General features: G+C 41.2%; 1 protein-coding gene across 2 annotated transcripts in view; it reads left to right on the forward strand.

The window, feature by feature from the left end:
* Positions 1-22,593, forward strand: part of CPM (carboxypeptidase M) — a 73,458-nt gene that overhangs the window by 22,214 nt on the left and 28,651 nt on the right. For both annotated transcript variants that reach the window (XM_061130408.1, XM_061130418.1), the window contains exon 3: positions 17,571-17,668. In XM_061130408.1, coding sequence (XP_060986391.1) covers positions 17,571-17,668 — 98 coding nt within the window. The remainder of the gene's footprint in view (positions 1-17,570; positions 17,669-22,593) is intronic.

Raw genomic sequence — 22,593 nt, forward strand, 5'->3', positions numbered from 1 at the left:
TATTCATTGATGTAGAGAACATCATATGCACATGTCTTCAGTTTTGTTTCATGGTTATTGCTTTGTTAATATTGTTATGCAGCTTGCCTTTTTCACCTATGTGTTTGGGGGGGGCGGGAATGGATTGGTACCTGTAGTCATACCTCATTGTTTTAAACTACTCCATACTATTCGTGGTTTGATTTTACCATAGCTTATTCAGTTACTTCCATGTTGATGAGTATTTAGGTGACTTAACAACTTTCAGTTATCTCAAGCAGTTTTGTGATTGATGCCCTTTGAACGAGCACATGAGCTCAATAACTTCCTGAGGGTCAGCATTGCAAGGTCAAACGGTATGTGCAATCTTGTACTTGGTAGATGCACATGCCCTTCAGTAGGATGTCTGTTGGGCTTCCTTGGTGGCTCAGTGGTAAAGAATCTGCCTGCCAATGCAGGAGTTGCGGGTAAGATCCCCTGGAGAAGAAAATGGCAACCTAGTCCAGTAGTCTTGCCTGGAAAATCCCATGGACAGAGGAACCTGGTGGACTGCAGTCATGGGGTTGCAAAAAGAGTTGGACGTGACTTAACGACTAAACAACAAGAATGCATATTTACACTTCCAGCACCACACACGTGTGTACATTTCCCCACCTCCTAACCAACACTGAAATTTTTTTCCAATCCAGTGGGTAAAATATGTCTCCATTTAAAATTGTGTTTTCATGATTGAAACTTAAAAGGAGCGTGTTTTCACATTTTACTTCACATTAAATTAACATCAGGGTACTGCTCTAGATGCTGGAGACAGCAGTGAACAAATTCCTGCTCCTATGGAATTTACATTCAAAGTTTATTGGCCATTTTTATTTTCTCATGCCTATTGCCTATTTTTCTGTAGGCCTTCTTAGGTATTTAGGATAGTCTTTGTTATATGTGTGGCAAATATTTTCACCCATTCTGTGGCTTGTCTTTAAATGTTATTTTCAACATCATTTGCCTTATAGAAGTTTTACATTTTTATGAAGTCATATTCATCAATCTTTTTCTTTATGCTTTTATGTTTTATGTCTCATTTTAAAAGGCCATCTTTACCCCCAAGGTCATAAATGTATTCTATACTTTTTCTAGTACTTTGTAGTTTTAGTTTTTACATTTAGCACCTGAGTCCATCTGGAATCTATTTTGGTGAATGGAGTGGTGTATGGATGGATTTCACATCCTACAGTATATATTTTTAAATGTTAAATTTTTTTTAAAAAGTATGCATGATTTTTGTGAGCAGAAAGAGTAATGATGATTTTGAAAACATACTTACAAGTGGATTCCAGAGGAGGAAAGGTAAAGTGATGGGAAAAGAGGGCTGTGGCCTGTGGAGTGGATTTGGGTCATAATGAATCTAGATATGGACAGAAAGAAGAGCTCTGGCTGACCTTGTGTCCTGGGAGCTACAACAACTCAGGAAATACATGAGTCATCTCAAATAAACACTATGTCAATTTCAGAATACAAGAATGAGAAAACAAGCCAGAGTGAATCAGAGATTGGATTCTTTGGTGTTTCTAGTAGTAATATAATATAATTTGTTAATTCATCATCTGGGACAAAAATGAGTTTGGGTTAATATCCTATTTAAAAATAATCCAACACTACATGAATGATTCACTTCATTCCCATTAGTTCTGACTGCCAGAGGTTAGTAAAAGTGGTATATTGATTAACACTCTCTTAGATATAAGAAAGCAAAAGTGGCAGAATTAGGGTAACCAATGAACAAAATTCAGGTAGATAATTCTTTAAATGGGGGGGAGGGGTGGAGTGTGATCTAGTCTGGGCTAAGCCACGCAAAGCCACTTTGGTACCCTTCTTCCTTTGGCATTAGATCCATATGATCCTTTAGTGTCTGTGTTACACTGATGAGTTTAAAAATACCAATTCATTTATCAAACATGTATGTTGATTGCTATGTGCCAGGCTCTGTTTAAGTGCTTTTCAAATATTAGCTCACTTACCCCTCATAACAACCCCATGAGATACAGAAATAGGCCTTATCTTACATATGAGAAAATAGAGCTAAGGAGGGGCCCAGCTTCACATAGGGAGTCACAGAATCACAGTCTGGACCCATGTGGTCTGGCTCCAGGAACACACACCTGCTCTGTGGGACATCCATGCTGGGCTGGTGTGCTGCATTCTGAAGGAAATGTTCTCAATGTGGTTTGCATCATAGGATGGGATACTACACAGCCCTGAGAAGGAGTTACATTTACATACAACAATATGAGTAAATCCACAGTTGGAAATGGATAGTACGTGGAAGTAAGCACGAGCGTGTTCTACATGCTGGCTGAACATCTATGTGCTCAGTTTATAAAATCCCCAGTGAGCTGTAAAATGTATAGTTTCCTCTATGTATACTGTATTTTACTGAAGAGGTGGTGGTGGTTGTTTTTTTTTTAATGGTGTATATTATAGTCAGCTGAGGAATTAGGAAAAATGCAAACTCCTGAACTCACATCTAGAGGTTCCCATTCTGGATGGGGCCCACAAGTTTGCAGTTTTAACAAATACCCCCAGATAACACTGCTGCAGGAAGCCCAGACACCCGCTCATAAGAAACACAGTGATGCTACCGACCTACTCTGCTCTTGACCTGTTTAACCCTGGCCAGCAACAAGACTGTGCAAGATGAGCAAAAGAATTATTCATGGGACCTCCCTGGTGATCCAGTACTTAACACTCTGTACTTCCACTGCAGGGGCACAGGTTTGATCCCTGGTTGGGGAACTAAAAATCTTGCATGCCGCAAGGCATTGGCAAAAAAAAAAAATTTTTTTTGAGAATGATTGAACTTACACTGTAGGATATAGGGTAGATAGAGATGTATCTTAATGACTTTAGAGTCACAAAAATGCAGAAACACTGTATAAAATGCCCGCAACAAGGTTTCTCTGAATCCTTTTCATGCTGGCATGAGAGGTATCTAAAAATCCTCCCTCATGTTAATGGAAAGAGGATAAACTCCAAGCCTGGCTCTTTCTACTCAAGTTTATCTCCATTAGATAGAAGTCCACAACTTTCACCATTCACATCCTCCACTACCTCTTCTTCCCCTTCTATCCAAATGCACGTGCCATGGTTCTGCCCAGCTTCCCCTGTGGGCCTCTGTCATACCATTTCATGCCCACTTACATGTGGGTTACGTGGGGAGGGCCGTTTGAAGAGCATGTAATCACTGGCCTTCAGGAGTGCACCTGATTCTGAGGGATGGTTGGGCATGTCTCAAGGTGTTGCCCTATTAGTAATTCTGTAGCCCAGCGTGCTGGCTTATTGAGCAATGAGAAACCCTGGCACATCTTTTTGCCCATCCTTTCTTAAGAATTTGCCTCATCTGTACAGCCCAGTTATTTGACTGAGAGTACTGAAGTGAGTTAGGTGACAGCTTGAATAAGGACCCTGTCTCCAAATGTGTCAGACTCCACTGAAGTAAACAGAGGCACATTGTCAGAGGGGATGAAGACCAGCCACCGTGTCCCTGCCCTAGGAGATGTGGACGCACCAGGGCCACACTGACCCGTTGTAGGAACGTGTCTAATAGAGTCAAAAAAGGGGTTTCTGGAATGGCTCCTTACAGCTATTGGGACTTTTCACTAAGATTCTTGTGTCACAGCCCCTGAAAAAGCAGGTGCCTTTCAAGAGACCGGACGTGCATCATACACTTATGTGATTGATCACAGCTTTTGGCCGTGGCATCTGGCCCACTCTCTCTTGAGAATAGTTTGCCAGTGAGCCACGTGCTATGTGAGCAAGCCGCCTCATATCATTGTGAAATTGGAAGGGCACAATTGTTCATTAAATACGTATAAACTAACAAAGATCAAGATAAGATGTCCTTTAGTGGGTGAGTAAACTTCGGTGGCTGATTAAAAGCTGCATTTCCTCATGCTTCTTTAGAAATGGGCATTGCTCAACCCACATTTTAAGGTAGAAGCTGACCTGAGATGCAAGCTAATTATACAGTCTGAAGCAGAGAAGTTGGCTCTGGGAGATTTTCTAACCTTGAAGTGTTCAATGGCAGTGATCCATGTAATCTTGGGTCTGCTCCAGCAGACAGCTCAGGGCCTAAACATACGGTGTTGTTCCCTTGGATATATTGAGCCAAAGCTGCAGCTATCGGTACAAGATGGCATTGTTAAAGCTATGATCTTCAGCTTAAGATTTATGATCAGTCAGTCGTACATGCACAGCCAGAGAAACAGTTGGGAAGCTTAGCGACTTCCAAAATAAATGATCATTTCTTTGTCCATGTGGACATAGGTCTACTTTGCAGATAATGTTGACTTTGGGTGGTAAGAAGGGTCTCAAAACCTCTTCTAGACACGAAAGCACGTTACATTCCCAAAGCTTCTTAATTAATGAGTCTAATGCCATTATTGGAGAAGTGACTTATTGAGAATTGCTCTTGTTGGGAGGGGAGAGCGATGTGGGAGATGAAGCTGTAGGTTTATTTTGGGAGTCAGATGCCTCATGGATTCAGGAGTTAGATGCCTCAAGGTCTTTGTCCCAAGAAAGAGAAACAACTATTGCATCTAAAATGGTAACAGAGGAAGTTCTACTTTATGTTGAAGGAGCAGTGTGGAACAAATATTAGTCTTAGAGTAAAACAAAAAGTCAGTTTGACTCCAAGCCGTCACAGCCTATTCTCTCAACTGTAAAATGAGACTACTACTTGCCTTACCTATCTCATGGGGTTTTTGTTGAGGATTAAGTGATAAGATGACATGTGAAAGTATGTGAAACACTTTGGAAATTATTAAAATATCAGGATTTTAAGCAGATATGGTTTCCTGAAATCTTTGAATTCTTCCTCAGATTCCTTGATTATGACGTCATTTAAATATGCTACCCCCTCTGTAACTCTAATAATCAAATTCTCAGTGCAACACTAGAAAAGCCCCAAATCAATAGAAATTCCTACTAAAGCAGCTCACCTTATAATGCCCCTCAGTGAGTGACAATTGTTGATGGGTCTGCTGAAAGCATCATTGCTGACTCTTGTAAGCTTGAGAAATCCATTGATAATTTCTGAAGGTTGGGTGTTGCAAAGATGTTAATGCCAAAGCAGTGATTCTTGTGGTTTTGTTTGGAAGTAAATATTTATATTTGTATTGAGTTTGCAATGAATTTAACACGCTGCTTTGTTACAGAAGTTAATCAGCACCAGTTTATGGCTTAAATGATGTAGAACTATAATGTTAAATGTGCTCATATTCTTCTTGGCTATATCAAAAAGAAACAGAAACAGGGACTTGCCTGGTTGTCTAGTGGTTAAGACTCCATGCTGCCAATGCAGGGGGCATAGGTTCAATCCTTGGTTGGAGAACTAAGATCCCACATACCATGCAGCATAGCCAAAAGATAGGGGGAAAAAAAAATGTAAATAAATCTCATACTCACCACTCTTTTGAAAGAGGTTGAATGATTATCATATAGCTTCTTAAGTTTGTTGACAACAAATTTATGCTGTGATTTTGCCGAAGGTTAAATGAAAGGACCCTTAAAAGCCAGAAACTTTCCAAGTTGACATTCACAGGCTTTCTCATCCTTGCCTTCTCAGCAGCCAAGGCCTGGCCCCCTCCTCTCTGCGTCCTCAGTTGTAGCGGTCTTACTGCTCTGTTCTACCCAAAGCCTGAACAGGATTGTGACCAAATTCAGGCTAGAGAAAAGTTCCAGCTGTCTACATCTTTTTTTCCCTGATCCAAAGCCCAATCCTGAGGAAGACATGAAACTCACGATTAATGCTGCCCACCATCCAAGCTTCTTATTCTATGTTAATCACTTGACCTTTGCTAAGTTAATGACTTGGTGACCAGAAAACTCAATGATCACATAAATCATGTGATTTAAAAATACTTCTTTAATTTTTTTCTGGTTGTAATAGAAATTTAAAAACGTCCTTTTGTTAACATTCATGTTTGCATCGAGATGATTTTTCTTTCTCAATATATATGGAGATCTAATAAGCTATTGTGGGCTCTTCCCTCGTAGTCCAGTGGCTAAGACTCTGAGCTCACAATGCAGGGGGTCCAAGTTTGACCCCCGGTCCGGGAACTAGATTCCACAAGTCACAACTAAGAGTTTGCATGCTGCAACAAAGACCCAGTACAGCCAAATAAATTTTTTTAAAAATAAGCTATTGCGTCTTGGTTTTGGATAGTTTGCATAGTAACTTCTTAACTCCCTTTCTAGTATAGTTTTGTGTTTTCATCAGGAAGAGGGAACCTGTAAATTTCTCACCTTGGGGCCTCCATCCCCCACCTACCCCCAACCATGACTTCACCTTTCAGGTGAATAACTGACCTCTTCTGACCCTGCATCTCACTTTGCAAACTATGGAAACCAGTGAATCAGGCTATGATTTTTTTTTTTTTACCATTATCTTTTACAAATCCTGTCCCCTGCAGCTTTTATTTTGAAATGTTTCAAACCTATAGAAAGATTGCAAAAAAATTAAACATTCAGTTTTCATTTTTATATCCACCAGCTATTAATATTTTGCTACATTTGCTTTCTCTCTCTCATGAGCTCTATCTATGGGTTTCAGTGAACTATTAGAAATGGTAAATAGTATGCTTACTTACAAACATCTAAGCATACATCATCTAAATATGACTTCTTCCTAACCACAGCACACCATTATTGAATGACGAAAATAATTACTCAATAAACAATATAGTCCATTTTCAAAGTTCTCCAATGGCTCCAAAAATGCCTCATATCATTTTTTCCCCTTAGAATCCAATCAGAAATTGGAAACACACTGCCTATAGTGCTCTATCTCTTTAGTCTTGTAATCCGGGGCAGTCCCCGCCTTTTGTTGACATTGACCATCTCCCGTTGGACCAGTTTTTTGTCATTGACTGATTCCTAATGAACCAGTTCTTTATCGACGAGCACTGGGGTTGCCCGCCTACAGGGATGAGTTGGCATCTCTCCCTGGCAGGACCAGACTGGGAATCTTAACATGATTTCCAGCCTCCGTCTCCTGGAGACTATTAAAATCTGAGTGATGGCTTCAATCACTTTGGCAACAGACCACATAAGAACGCATTGTGAAGGATGCATTTGTGGTTCGGCACCGCTGGCCAGGGCAACCTGCTTCCTCCCCCTCCCTGTGGCGGTGCTGCTTCCAGGCTCGGCACCAGCCTCCGGCATTTTGCTCTGGGAGTTCTGAATGCAGTTCAGTTCTTGGGCTTAAGTAAATCCACCTGATGTCTGGTGGTATGAATGTTCGAGACAGTTTTCATGCTGTCACCATCGATTTTGAGGCACATGTTTTCTCAAGACAGCCTGTTCATTCTGTGAATCCACACTTCAATTTTTTTTTTAAAGAACTGTAGCTGATTTTGGTCTACTTGAACTGATCTGCACATTTTCTGAAAGACACATTTTTGGGGAATGATTGGTTCTGTCCATATGTTAGGGACACTGTCTACAGTTGAAATTTTTCTTTAATTGCTCTGATGCTGCATCATCTCCTAGGGCCTATAGTGGTGTAGTCACTAAGCCGTGTCTGAGTCTTTGCGACCCCGTGGACTGTAGCCCACCAGGCTCCTCTGCCCATGGGATCCTCCAGGCAAGAATCCTGGAGTAGGTTGCCATTTCCTTCTCCGGGAGATGTTCCCGACTCAGGGATGGAACCCAGGTCTCCTGCATTGCAGGTGGATTCTTTACCGACTGAGCACCAGGGAAGTTCAAAGGGCCTATAGTATCACCCATCAATTCAGCTCAAGGCTCTCAAACAAACATGTGCTCATCATGTTTCTGGCACTGTTTATAAAGTTTGTGAGGATTAGATGAGATAGAAATCCCATGAGGTATAGGTACCATCAATCCTATACCATAAAAACTAAATCCACTCAGCAAGATTAAGCAATTAACCCAATACCCTATGGGTAGTAAGTGGCAAAGCTGGGGGTTTTAACCCTGGCAATTTGATTCTAAAACCTGCACAAGGCATCGTTACAAAAGGTGTCACTAGAGGGACATTGCGTATCTTTCAAGAACTCTCAGATGCTATTTGGAGGCATATGTTTTGTTGAAATTCTTGTTTAGATGTACTTACTAAATTATTGACCCAACTGTGAAAGTTAAATCTCAGAATGGTAAAAGCAGTGAGAAATCTACTTCTGTTAATCCCACAAAAGCACCAATGGTCCTACTTCTAGGTCAAGTTTAGACCTTAAAGGAACCTCATTTTGGCAACTTAGGAGCTTCTCCCACTGTCAGAAGTTCAGCATATTTCTGTCTGAACCCTGGCTTCCTTTACTTTCAAATGAAAAAGCCTTTTAAGTACAAACTCACCAAGTAGGATGACTGAGAGAAAAGGTCTTTGTTCTTCTAAGCAGCTTATGAGAAAACTAGTAAAGAAATTGCCATTATTCCCTGCCACTGAAGGATGCGTTCTTATGGTAGCAAAAAACAGGCAATTAGGATAAGCAGGCCTCCAACAAACTGGGGTTTGAGGGAGGGGGCATGGAAGAAGGGCTCAAATGGATCTGAACTGACCTCATTGTAACATACAGCTGTGTGACACCTACAGGAATGTATAAGAAGTAAAACCACCAACTGGGAAGAAAGAACCGAAACACTAACACTGAACCAGAATTCCCCTGGAAAACCTTAAAAGAGAACCCACCAATGGACAATAAACATAGTGCTAGTATATAATGATTGACCTTTTAAAATAGCATTTTTTAAAAATCTCAAGTACTTGTTTGTACTTTAAGATGATATTTAATTTGACTGTTAAAACCAAGCCATTCTTCAAAACGAAGATCTGATTTTGTCTGACCTCTCCCCTAAGGGACCAAAAGCGGAAGCTCGCAGCTTTTTATAGTATGAGGCCTCTAGAGATTTTCACTTTGGGGATTTAAAACAAGTTTCCTGTGTCTCTATGAAAAAAAGACTAGAAGGGAACATAAAAAAATTACGACGGCTGGGACATGAGAATTATGGCTAGCTTTTAAAAGTTAATTTAAAAAAAAATTCTCTTAATTTTATAGCTTAAAAATTAAAAATTTTTAGAGGAAGTGGAACAGATTTATCAGCTTCTGACCTGGGAATAGAGTGGGAGGAATAGAGAAGGTAGAGCTGGAAGAGGAGGAAAGCAGAGGAATTTCCTGCCATCTTCTTGTTTGGGTTCATGGTTGGTGATTAATGAGACAAGCACTCTGCTTCTCTGGGAATCGTTGACTAGTCTTGAAATTTAAAAAAAAAAAAGAGGAAGAAAGGAAAATGCTTTCCAATTCATTAAATCTTCAGGTTTATTCCTTTTCTTGTTTCAGTTGAAAAAGATAATGTCCCCTAGCAATCAGAAGAATTTCTGATTTAGAAATTGAAACCCCAAACTTCCCTACTGACCTACTCAGGAAGCAATAACATGAAACTAACATCTCCATTTCTCAGGTGTCATTTCACGGCATTAGTGCCACGGGGACAAATAAGTAAGCAAATGAAATCCCATCTCCCCATGATGACGGATGAGTCTAACCGGAAGCCAGATATTTTGTTTGGATCTCAGCAGTCTCTTGTATGGAAATATCCCCAAGAAGGTCTGAAAACCCTGGGACTGATCTAGAAATTTGGAACTTTTTCAGAGCCCACCCCAGATAGTTCTCTGTAGACTAGCTGTAAGCCTTTTCTTCAGTCCTGGACCCTGGCTCCAACTGAACTTCTTTATTTGATCATTTTTCCAGCCATCCATTCATTTAGCAAGCATTTATGGGCCACCTACTACATCTGTGCCAGGCATGACACTAGCTACTGCAAGCACAGAGATGCACAGTCCATTGCCTGCAGGAAGACCTGTGGTTTTAGTGTTAGGAGAGGGGTTGCAGAAGCATGTGGGAGATGTTCAAAAGGGAGAGCAACTCAGGCTGGTAAAATATAGGATCAAGGAAGAAGGGTAAGAAAGGTGATGGATTGGAGGAGTCTTTTGGTTGAGCCTTGGAAAGCCAAGAGGAAGCCGGCCACTTTGATCAGATAGATAGAGGACTATCCATGTGGGAGCAAGAGCGTACATTTACAGGCATCAAGGCTGATGGTAGCTCCCATTAGAATCATACATGATTAAATTAAGAGTGCCCGGTATGAGGAATTGTGGTAGGAGGTTAGAGGCAGCAAGGCCACAATCCATGAGAGGCCTGTTGCCATGATGAGGGGCTTGGATTGTACTTTGATGTCATGGGAGGAAAAGGGACCAAAACTCGGGGTCTTAGCTAGAATTTAGAGCTGCCGGAGGCAAGAGGCAGCCCAGTCAGTCCCATGGCTGCTTCCATGCAGAGTAGGGCACTTGCTCTTGTCACAGTAGCAGAAGGACCTCTAGGTCGCCCGATTTCTTTCTGCACCACTGAACCCCTTCTTGACAAGTTCCTCCGTTCAGGAGCAATGTCAGGAATTCCGACATTACACAGTAAATGGCATTAAAGCTCCATGAGGTCATATGGCTGACTGGGGATTGGAATCATTGCATCTTACCAAGGATGGGTTCACAGCTTTGCATGTACAGAATCAGACAGACTGAGCATTCACATGGGCTGCCCAGACTTCTCAACTCAATGCAGAAGCCCCAGTGACTGCTGGGCCATTTGCCATGTTGGGATAGTGTGTGTGTGAATTTTTTTTTTTGTCCCAGAAAAGGTCTGAGTAGAGCAGATGAGTTTTGTCCATGTCCTTCCTCCTATTGCTACTCCACCTACCCAACTTTTTCAGCCTAGTCAGCTTAGCAGACAAATCTCCGAAGTAGAGCTGTCTCCAGATTCCACAGCTTTGGGGCAGAGCCACTGAGGCTTGCCGGTAATCCTTGAATAGAGAGCAGTCTAGGAACAAGCTGGTGGTACACTAGTTTGCAGACCAGTCTGAGATTTGCATCCCAAAGGAAGGAGATGATAGCTGTAACTTCTCAGACCATCCTCATAGGGTCCTCAAAACCTTGTCCCATTTCCAGTTCTCCAGAGGGGAGAAAGAAAAATCTCAACATCAGAAATGGCACATGGCAATTTATGGGCACAGGTTTACGTTTCTTTGATCTTTTCTGTCCCTTAGGCAACTGGAACAGTGCAGCATAATGGTTAAGACCAGCAGGCTCTGAATAGGCTATCCAGCTCCATCCTTTGTTACTGTGGTTCTCAAACTTTACGTGTATTTTTAATTGAAGGATAATTGCTTTACAATGTTGTTGTAGGGCAGAAACCAACACAACGCCAATCAGCCATAATTATATGTATATCTCCTCCCTCCCGTCTTCCACCCCACCCCTCTAGGTTGTTATGGACTGCCAGGCTGGGCTCCCTATGTCATATAGCAGCTTCCCACTCTCTGTTTTACACATGATAGTGTAAACACGTCAATGCTACTTTCCCAGTTACGTCCTACCCTCTGTCCCCCACCGTGTCCACAAGTCTCATCTCTGTGTCTGTGGTTCTCAGACTTTCAACATGTCCACAAGTCCGTTCTCTGCATCTGTGGTTCTCAGACTTTAGCGTGCATGAGGATGCCCTGAGGAGCTCGTTAAGACACGGACTGCAGGCCCTCACCCCCAGGGTCTCTGACACAGTACTTAGGGGTGGAGTCTGAGAACGTGCATTTCTAACAAGCTCCCAGAGGACGTGATGATACTGGTCTTGGGACCACACGTGAGAACCATGGCCTTATGAGCTTCCCTAGGATGGCACCCCCACCTGTGTGAAAGGATAATCTTTGTACCCACTGCTTATGGTTGTCAGGGCTAAGTGAGCATATATAAAGTGCTCTGAACTGTGAGTCATACTACCGTGCAAACATAGCCATTCTGGAGACTTTCTCCCTGTTTTGTTTGCAGTTGTTTGTGTTGTTGTCATAAGCCACTTAGCAGGAACTTCCTCTTCCACTTCCAGGCCTGAGGTCACGGAGATTGCGTGTTTAACCCGACTGAAGTTATGTGCTATTTTTCAGCTCCTCTGGGACATTATTTGATGCCAGGCTTTGTGTGTGTGGTAATGGGAATGAGGATAAGTGAGACTGAAGGTTTGGTGTTGGAGTGTTGGCTTCTTTTTTAGGGAAGACAGGAGGAACTCGCCAGCTTTACATCAGTCTTGCCAATAGAGCTGTTGGTCCCACTTATGTATGAAGACGCAAACTCATGCATCAAGCAAGGTCCCCCAGGCTTTGACTTAGGTCAAAGGGTAATTGTAAGGACACAAAGAGAAATATGCTAGTCTGGGAAACAACTGATCCATCACCCTGGAGGCTGGTGCCTCATGGGTTGGACCTTGCATATCACCAGCCTTGTCATCACTGCAGGTCTGTCTGCTCCTGAGACCAGGCCACCCACACAGGGATTCTACTTCTCTCTGGGTGTGTGTCCAGAGAGTAGAGACACACTTGGAGTAGAGAGAGTCTAATGGGGTCGTTATATCAACACCTAGTATGAACCATCCCTCTAGGGTAGCCCTCAGTTCAGGTGTCTTGCTATGGCTCAATGGTCATAAACAGGTAGCAGCCTGGAACTTGTTCCAGGGACAAATTATGGCAGTGTGATGATGAAAGAACTGCTGGGGAACTATCACCCTGGAGTGGGATTGGCCCTGACCTACCTATTGCTTGCAGAAGAGCCTAGAGTCAGAAGAACAGAGATACTGGAATCAGACAGACCTGGGTTTGAATCCCGGTTCTGCCACTTTTATCAATGAATTGTGGGTATCACCCACCACACAGAGGTGTTGTAAAGATTAAGTATTATAAAGTGTAAAGATCAGGTATTATAAAGCTCAGCACGCAGGATCTGAACTTAATAAACAATAAGATATAGTGTTTTATTTTTAAAAACTAGAAAGATCGAAAAGTGAAAATAAAGTTTTGGTTTTATAACCCTATCACTTAGCCCATTTTTACTGACAGTGTGCTGTTTTCAATTTTTATAGGGACTCATCAATTATTTCATTTAAGGTTTTATATGCTTTGGAGCTGTTTCATTCCATGGTATTTTGTTAGTAAGTAGTCTGTTTTACATAGTTGTAATTATATAATTTTGTACTTTGATTTCTTTACCATGGTAAAATATTTTACATTAAAAATTCTGTACACAGCCACTATGGAGAACAGTGTGGAGATTCCTTAAAAAACTGAAATAGAACTGACATGTGACCCAGCAATCCCACTGCTGGGCATACACACCGAGGAAACCAGAAATTAAAGAGACACGTGCACCCCAATGTTAATCACAGCACTGTTTATGATAGCCAGGACATGGAAGCAACCTAGATGCCCATCAGCAGACGAATGGATAAGAAAGCTGTGGTACATATACACCATGGAATATTACTCATCCATTAAAAAGAATACATTTGAATCAGTTCTAATAAGGTGGATGAAACTGAAGCCTATTATACAGAGTGAAGTAAGTCAGAAAGATAAACACCAATACAGTATACTAACGCATATATATGCAATTTAGAAAGATGGTAACAATACCCTGTATGTGAGACAGCAAGAGAGACACAGATATATTGAACAGTCTTTTGGACTCTGTGGGAGAGGGCGAGGGTGGCATGATATGGGAGAATAGCATTGAAACATGTAAATTATCACATGTGAAATGAATCGCCAGTCCAGGTTCGATGCATGATACAGGGTGCTCGGGGCTGGTGCACTGGGATGACCCAGAGGGATGGGATGGGGAACACATGTACACCCATGGCAGATTCAGGTCAAAGTATGGCAAAACCAATATAATGTTGTAAAGTAAAATAAATTAATTAATTTGAAAAAATAAAAATAAAAATTCTGTACATAATTTAAGTGGACATGCTTTAATTTACACAAATTACTTATAGTTGGACACTTAATCATGGAGCATTGTTGAATGAATGATACTGCATTTGTGTAATAAAATATCAAACAGTCATTTAAAAAGGTGTAGTCAAAGTATATTTGTTAATAAAGAAACATGTTCATGATTGTACGTAAAATGAGATGATTTTACCTCCCAAATCTATCTGGACATTCACTGCCTCAATCTGAGCAGCTTTCAAACTTTTAATGGGCCTCAGAATCACCAAAAGAGCCTGTTAAGTGCAGGTTGGGGACCCTCCCCTTTGAGTATGATTTACGAGACGGGGCTCAGGGATTGGCACTTTTCCAAGGGTCCAGTGATTCTGATGAGGGAATGACACTCCTTCAGTTTCTCCCTGTTGATACTGTACTTTGTTTTTCAAGCTTCTCCTCCTTTCTCCTGAGTGCCTAGAGTGTTCTGTTTCCTTGCCTTGTGGATCTTTGTGAAGCCTTTTGAATGGTAACGCTTTTCTGGTCCTACAAGCAAACTCAGTTGGGTGCCCAGTTGGACACCATGTCCCATCCCTGGGCTTGGAGTCAAGCCCCCAGAGGATTCCTGGACATAGATACTGACAATTTTGGAATCCAGGTTTTCTTTACTTTGTAGCGAAGAGAAAGTGGCTGAGCATTTCAGAACTCTTGAGCACACCTGGTGCTCGAGTTCAAAGTTCAAAGCAGGAACTTGGAGGGATAAAGACAGCCTGTCCAACCTTGATAGAAAAAAAAAAAAATCTTGTTTAAATTAGCCTCACCTTGGCAATCAAGCTGTGAAAAGTCAATAGTTTGTCCTTTGTGCATTTAGTCTAAGCCAGAGATAACCAGTATTCATTGGAGAGGCTGGTTAAAAACTTTCAAGAGGCTTAGGTTTCCAAAAGCATTGGGTGAATATCTTCAGGTTTATGGGCTGGTTTTCATCCCCAGGCTTGGTGCCATGGAGGGTTATTCAAGGTAAGTTTCTCATTTTGCTGTTCACTTAGGAGCCATTCATGCTAAAATTGAGATTGAGTTACTACCAATATTTCTTCATTTAGATTTTACTGGTTTGATTTCCCTACTTCCTTGGACCAAATTATACACACACACACACACACACACACACACACACACACACACACATGTTTTTTTGGCTGTGCTGGGCCTTTGTCACTGCATGTGGCTTTCTCTTGTTGCGGAGCACCAGCTCTAGGGTGAGTGGCCTTCAGTAATTTGGGCACATAGGTTCTAGGGTGCAGGCTTAGTAGTTGTGGCGCTACGTGCTTAGTAAGCTCAGCAGCATGTGGAATCTTCCCGAACCAGGGATCAAGCCGGTGTTCTCTGCGTTGCAAGGCAGATTCTTAACCTCTGGACCACCAGGGAAGCCCTCAAATAATATTGAATACCTATGTCAAGTCAGGTTTTTCTTGTCTTACACTCTACTTCATATTACAGGTCAGCTTTGCAAATGCAGAGTTAGAAAACAATTGAGAAACATTATGTCAGGGTGATGGGCTTCCCTGGTGGTTCAATGGTAGAGAACCCGCCTGCCAATGCAGGAAACATGGGTTTGATCCTTGGGTCAGAAAGATGCCTTAGAGAAGGAAATGGAAACCCACTCCAGTATTCTTGCCTGGGAAATCCCAGGAACAGAGAAGCCTGGTGGGTTATAGTCCACGGGGTAGCAAGAGTCGGACACAACTTAGCAGCTAAACAACAACAATGTCAAGATGATACTGAATTTTTTTCCCTGCTTGTGAGGGGACCAGACCATATTCTGTGCAAATCTGTGGTTATTCTAGCCTTGAAAGCATTAATAGCTACAGAAAAGAATCCCCCCGAAGGAAACCTAAAGAGCCAAGTTTAATAGAAAAAAGCTCTTATTTACTTCACATGAAAAATGGTAACATGCTGAATTTGAAGCCCTAGGTGATCTGAGAATTGGTAATATGGGGGAATCAAAGATTCTGGTTAATAAAGTGGTTCTGGTGGGAAACCACCAAATGGACTGTACTGATGCTTGTCCACACGGCTAACTTGGAGTCAGTCTTCAGAACCCTGGTCAGAAGTCAGCTCTAAAACCCTACGTCTGTGAAGTTTTATGTGATCCCACTCCTTGGAAAAGTTTCTTCCTTTATTCTAGAGTCACACCGGTACCTTATACACACGCTGTGATCATATATGTCACAGTCCAGTGTAGTGATGCTTGCATCAGAGACTCTCTCGGTGTAGAGAGCATGACCATCTGTAGGGTTAAATGCCTGGGTATAATACTACTAAATAAATGGATGTGAATAAATGACCGGAGTTGTCTGCACTGAACAGGTGGCATCAGTCAGATAAGCTGCCCTTTGGGGATGTTTTTTTGACAATTTCTGCAATTACTAAATTTAAAACATTATCCTGTCAAGATGAATTGTCCTACAATTGTTATAATAATAAATTAAGAATTAATGATGGAAAAGACAAGTCCAGTATCTGCTTCTCCCTGAGTTCTTTATGGTAAGCGAGTATGCCCTCATCTATGGGATCTCCAGATTAAAGAAACTACACTAGAAATTCTGCAGAAACGGGCTCCACATTAGCCCACAGACTGCTGTTAAATTCCTTTCCTGGGTTCTTGAATTCCACGGAAGGTTTAGCTATTACAGATATGTGAACTTTGTATCTGGGAGCTAGATATCAAATATACATCTCCTCAAATCTCTAGTTTCAAATTGTATTAAAAAAAAGAATGTGATTTTAGAATCGAAAGAAACCTCTGCATTTTGCTGATTAGGACACCAAGCTTCTTGAGCGACAGGCTGTTTTCATTAGTGTTAAGAGCTCTAGAATTGAGTCATATAGGCCAGAATTCAGGTCTTGGTTCTGGGGCTCAAATCACAGCCTCTTACTGGCTGTGTGATCATAAGCAGTTTATTTAATATTTTTTGAAGGTCATTGTTTTCATTTTGTAAAGTCTGGTTAAAAATCTATCTCACTGGGTCAGGACAAGGGATTACCTGAGTTAATATGAACCAAAGATGCAATGGTAACATCTGCTCAGTGCGAATCTTCCATGAAGTTTAGTCTCTGCCCAAATCTCACCATCCCTGGCAGAGTTAGGACTTACAAGTTTTCCTTGAGGCATTGTCAGCATAGTTTGTGGTTCCCAGCTTACAAGATAGGACTCAGTACTCATCAAGGACACTCACTGCTGAGAGGCTTTGTTATATGATCATTTGTATACAACAAGACTCAGGATTTACTGCAAAAACAATCTCCCTTCTGAGTTACATGTTTTCTTGCTGTTGGTTTTTTTCACATTCCTTGCACTGAGAGTTCTGGCTCCCTCCCAGTCAACTATCAATTATTATTTCTGTGTTATTGTGTGAATTAGAAAGATCGCTTCTATAAGGCACCAGGAACTCAGAGCACACTTTTTGGACAAATCAAATCTATGTAACCTACTATGTCTACTAAACATTTTGGAAGAATAAGATCTATATAACCCACTAAGTCTTCAATTTTTAAAAGTCACATTCTAGAATAAGAAGTTAAATATTTCTGATGATTGAAAGGATTTTGGCTGGCAGTAAACTAAAAGCATTCCGGGCACGGAAATGTTAGTTGCATGAACTGAGATGGTCATGAAACATTGATCAGGTGGGAGAAGTAGCATCATTGCTCACTATTCTCCTTCTACCAGAGTTCATTCGTCATTTCAAAAGGCTACTCATTTTTCTGTACTTATCTCCCCCATAAAGGCAGAAACCTGTGGGTTCTCGTCGTGGGACGCTCTCCAAAGGAACACAGAATCGGGATTCCGGAATTCAAGTACGTGGCAAACATGCATGGAGATGAGGTATGTATGTGGTTTGAACGTGTATCTGACGTGTCACCAAAGGACCCTCCCTTGGGTCTCTTGCCCTCTGTAAATGCAGAGGGAGCAGCAGACACTGTAGCAAAGAATCTGGAAGGGTCTGCCTGTAAGGCCTGAGAGGATTGAAGGAGCCATGAGCCAAAAGCCATCACAGCCGTTTGGTTGTTTACCCAGCGCCCCGGGCAGCTAACCGGAGCTTGCTTTTTGTTTGGGGGCTGGAAGAAGGACAGCTGTCCAAGTCCCTGAACGCCTCCTGGGTTGGTTTTCCCCACCTCCTGCTCAGCATCGGGGTGAGCCAGCAGAAGAGTGACATATTTGAACTAAGAAGGTCCCAACTGGCTACCCAGCGTCCTACTAGCTGGCTTTTTTAATGCTTTTGTCACTTTCTCTTAATCCAAAACTTGGCATTTTTGATGCTTAAGTTTAGACCATCAAGCTTAGGGCTCTGTCATCCCCACCATTCCACAAACCCTTAAATTCCATCATAACATCTTGCTGTTTTCCAGCTTATCAGAGATCAACTCTATTTTGTTTCATTTATGTTATTTATCTTATAATTTGCAAAATACCCTTTTACCACTCCTGGCTGCCCAACCATTCGAGCCAGGCATTTGAAGATGGTCCCCAAAATTTCTCACCTTACTTCCTCAGAGTATATTTTTGTATGTATACTTTCATATATATTTTAGTATATACTTTTGTATATGTATTATATGTACAATAAAATATATTTTAATATATATTTATACATACTTTTCGATATATAGATATTTTAGTATATACTTCCTCAGCTCTCATATTTTTGAGAATATGACAGCTGCAGGATTTTCTCTTTCCCAGGACCCCACACAACTGGGCAATCCAGTGGAAGGGAAAGATCGTCTCCAGTCTTGACAGTAAAGAAAATTGACATATGATCTGTGTCACACCTTATCAAACACACTTAACTTTAGGGAATGTCAGAGAAAATGCATAATCCTTTAAGTAGGACCTGCTGACTTGTTACAACACTTCCAGATCTGCAATAGTGTGGCAGCCTGCACTGCTCAAAGGCTGCGCTTCCTGTCCCAACTCAACCCTCCCCAAACCCAGGTTTTATAGGAACAGGCGCCACCCTGCGTGACACACAGCTCTGCCTGTCCTGTCCAGACATGCCGCTCAACCCGTCCTGACCAGCGAGGGGACTTCTCGTCACTGGAGCTCAGGTGCAAACGTTTGCCTCTGAGAAAGTGGCTTGGCTTGTCTTTGAATCTGATTTATGGGTGGGTGGAAGTTACTTTTCTGAGTATAATAGGCTGTGCTCAAAAAGGCTTGATGTTGCTGGGAGTCTGAGCAAACTTGTTTTTAATAAAACAACTATTTATGATAGACAGCACCCCAGACTTCCTTTCCCTTTTGCTGTCTGGTCAATTGATTGGGTCCCATGGAATCCATTTTTAATAAGAGTCATGTGGCCCTCAATTGACTCCAGTAGCTTATTTATTGAATTCCTAGCATTTCGAAAGGTTGCACTCTGCTGCTCAGAATTTATTCCTCTCAATGGAAAGTTCCAAAGAAAAGCAAGAGTCCTTCCTCTCATTCACGCCTGAATTTGCTTGTACTTTCCCAAATTTCTGACATCTCACCCTCCAGGTAGTTAATGTATCCCGTCAAAGCAGGTTCACTCATTCACCTTGATTCTTTGACGACTGCCAAGGACTGAGATCATGCAGGGGGGAATGTCAGTGTGTTCTGGGTGTGGAGACCTGAAGTCCTGTCAACCTGTGTGTCCCAGCTGTTAGTGTCTGACAGCTTTGGGGGCCTCTGAGAAACTTATTATCCTGAATTTAGATCTTGTGTGTTCCACCCTCCTGGTGCCGCCAGGAGCTGGGGAAAGGGATGGCTTAGCCCAGGAGCAGAAGGGTGACTTGGATAAGCTAGGTCTAACCAGCTTCCTCATCCTTCTTCTTCTCTTAGAACTTTTGGGATTAAAGAGCATTTTCAAGGCCCACTATTAAAAAGCAGCATATATAACATTTGTGGGCAGTACTTCTTAACCTTCTTTGGGTGGATTCCTTGCTATTCTGGCATTAGCTCTGAATGCTGTCCTCAAGGTGCATGGACCTTCTAGGAGTCTGTGGACCTCAACACTCAGTCTTACACAATACACTACCCAGTTGTGGATTGTTGCTTCAAAATTTTTTTGCAGTTGTTCTTATAAGTGCTGGAACACTCATTTCCATCTATCTAGCAAGTTCCAACTTGACTGAATTGAAGTAAAACTGATAGAGATTTATTTTCTGCTTTCCTGAGTTCTTGCCATCCTTTTTTTTGAAACTTTTAATTTTATGTTGGAGTCTGATGGACATGAGTTTGAGTAAACTCTGGGAGTTTGTGATGGACAGGGAGGCCTGGTGTGCTGCAATTCATGGGGTCGCAAAGAGTCGGGCACAACTGAGCGACTGAACTGAACTGATAGTTGATTAATAATGTGTTACTTTCAGGTGTATAGCAAAGAGATTCAGTTATACATGCACCTATTTTTTCAAAGCCTTCTCCCATCTAGGTTGTTACATAGCACTGAGCAGAGTTTCCTGTGCTATACTATGGGTCCTTCTTGGTTATCATTTTACATATAGCACTGTGTGTATGTTAACCCCAAACTCCCTAACTATCCTTCGCCACTCTATACCACATTCCTCCCTGGTAGCCATAAATTCGTTCTCTGTGAGTCTGTTTCTGTTTTGTAAATAATTTTGTTTGTATCATGTTTTTTAAGATTCCTTTTATAAGCAATATTATAATTGTATATAGTGTATACAATTGTATCTATTGTATAATTCCTCTTTCTCAGTCTGACTTACTTCACTCACTCTGACAATCTGTAGGTCCATCCTGAGGTATTGCCATCTTAACGACCAGATGAATTATCAGAGAAACACTCTAGAAGCCGGTGTGCTCACCCAGCCTTTCAGGCTCTTCATTAGGGATTCTCCACACTCTCACAAAAGGAAGCGAAAGCTAAATGAAAGGCTGGATAAGTCAATGGAAACACTTTTGGCCACATTTAAAAAAAAACTTTAGTCTCTCTAAGGTCTCATGTTCAAAGACTTAATTTTAAATGAAGGGAGGCCTATACATAAAACATGAATGAGTATTTGAGACATTTATATTAAGGTTGAGAAGAATTAATTTGAATAATATGTGGCATAAATTTGCTTTTATAGAGACAAGAAAATATTGTCCAAGGACCTTGTTTAACTCTCTCTGAAATTTTATCAGTTTATCTCACCAGTTTTAAGATTATCTGACTCTTAATCAGTTCTTTATCACACTTCCAAGATTTTTATTTCACCCTATGCAGTTAAGAATTTGTGGCTTGTTTTGTTGGAGTGGAGACAAACAGAAAATACCTTGGTCACACATTTGTGTCCTTGAAAGAATCATGATTTTGTTTTAGTAAAAAGAACATAGGTTTTCTTTCATTTAAAAGAACTAGAAAAATAAGAGTAAATAAGAACTATTCAGGATACTGTCACTCAGAAATAGCCATCATTATTATTTGCCAGATGCTATTCTACATATCTCTTTATTTCTATAGTAATAGAATGAGAGGAATCAAAAGGAAATAAGATGTGTCATATGTGTTATCTTTAAGAAGTATGAGATTTAATAACTTTACTTGAAGTTAACAGAACTGAAGTGAAATGAAAATGATTGGTGAACTTGTTATTTTCTCAAAATAAGAAATTAATTATCAGAAGATTCTTCTGAAGTGAAAAAATTAGGAAAAACTGAAGTTATAATGATTTTTATATATTATTAGACTTTGGGTAATATCCTATGACCCATTGCTATGAAAAGTGAATAAATTAGCACTTTGAAAACTCATCTCTCCCCTCCTCTCCCCTAGCCCCCACCCTTGCTGTTAACTATAAACCTTAACTCTTACTTTCTATCCTATACTGACACCACCACAGTTGCCTAATTTAGTTGTATAGCTTAATCACAGCTTCTTACTCTTTGTTTTCATTTGCTTGTGGGTGGATGAATTTCATTGCCAACTCCTGTCTTGAGTTCAAGCATGCTTGGGAATGTATGATTCAGAGAGTTAAGAGGAAATTTACTTTTAGAATCACGTGGGGATTCCAATATGGCTCACTTCATATTGATCTGGAACTCAGATTGGCCTCAGGTTTTTCCTGGTGCATCCCTCTAAGGGCAGCATCCTGCAGTCTTGAACCAGCATTTGGAAATCTCACTTCCTCCTCCCTTTCCTTGACCCTTCTCTCTTCCCCTCCCCTTGCCAGGAAAGCCCCCCTTCAACCAACCACACAGTCCACTTGTAGAGCCTTTCACAACTTAAAATTACCAGCCCCTCCTCCTCTGGTTTTAGGGAAGGCAATAAGGAGCTTGCAAATGTGCTTGAGCTTCCAAAACACTGAATTGGAAACCAGTGTGTGACTCACTTGACTTTTTTAGTTATTAGTTTGTAAGGACCTTTTTCAACCTACAATCTGGACTATAAAAACAAAAATCACAGTAGTGGAAGAAGACAGACATGAGTGGGGAAAGAAAAAATTGAAGTCAGAATGGAATTTATTTCCACTCTAAATTTTATGGCTATGTGTAAATATATAATTCACATATTTAAATTTTTCTTAGTTCCATTTTCAATTATTCTGCGTCCATTAGGATAACAAATTCATAAGATGTGATCTCTTTGCTTGCCAGCAAGGGATATAGAGTGCAGTATTGTTCCTTCTTTGTCACAGCCATGAATTGCTACAACGGAGTCATAATTGAAGATTCTTTTGTTGCCCGTGGCCTTCATTAATGCACTGGCAGCACCATCCTTATTTAACCACCTGCTGCACTGATTTCCCATATCCTAACCCCTCAACAACATCTGATCACGTGTAAGAGGT

This window comes from Dama dama, chromosome 3 (assembly GCF_033118175.1).
Source record: "Dama dama isolate Ldn47 chromosome 3, ASM3311817v1, whole genome shotgun sequence".
NCBI lineage: Eukaryota > Metazoa > Chordata > Mammalia > Artiodactyla > Cervidae > Dama > Dama dama.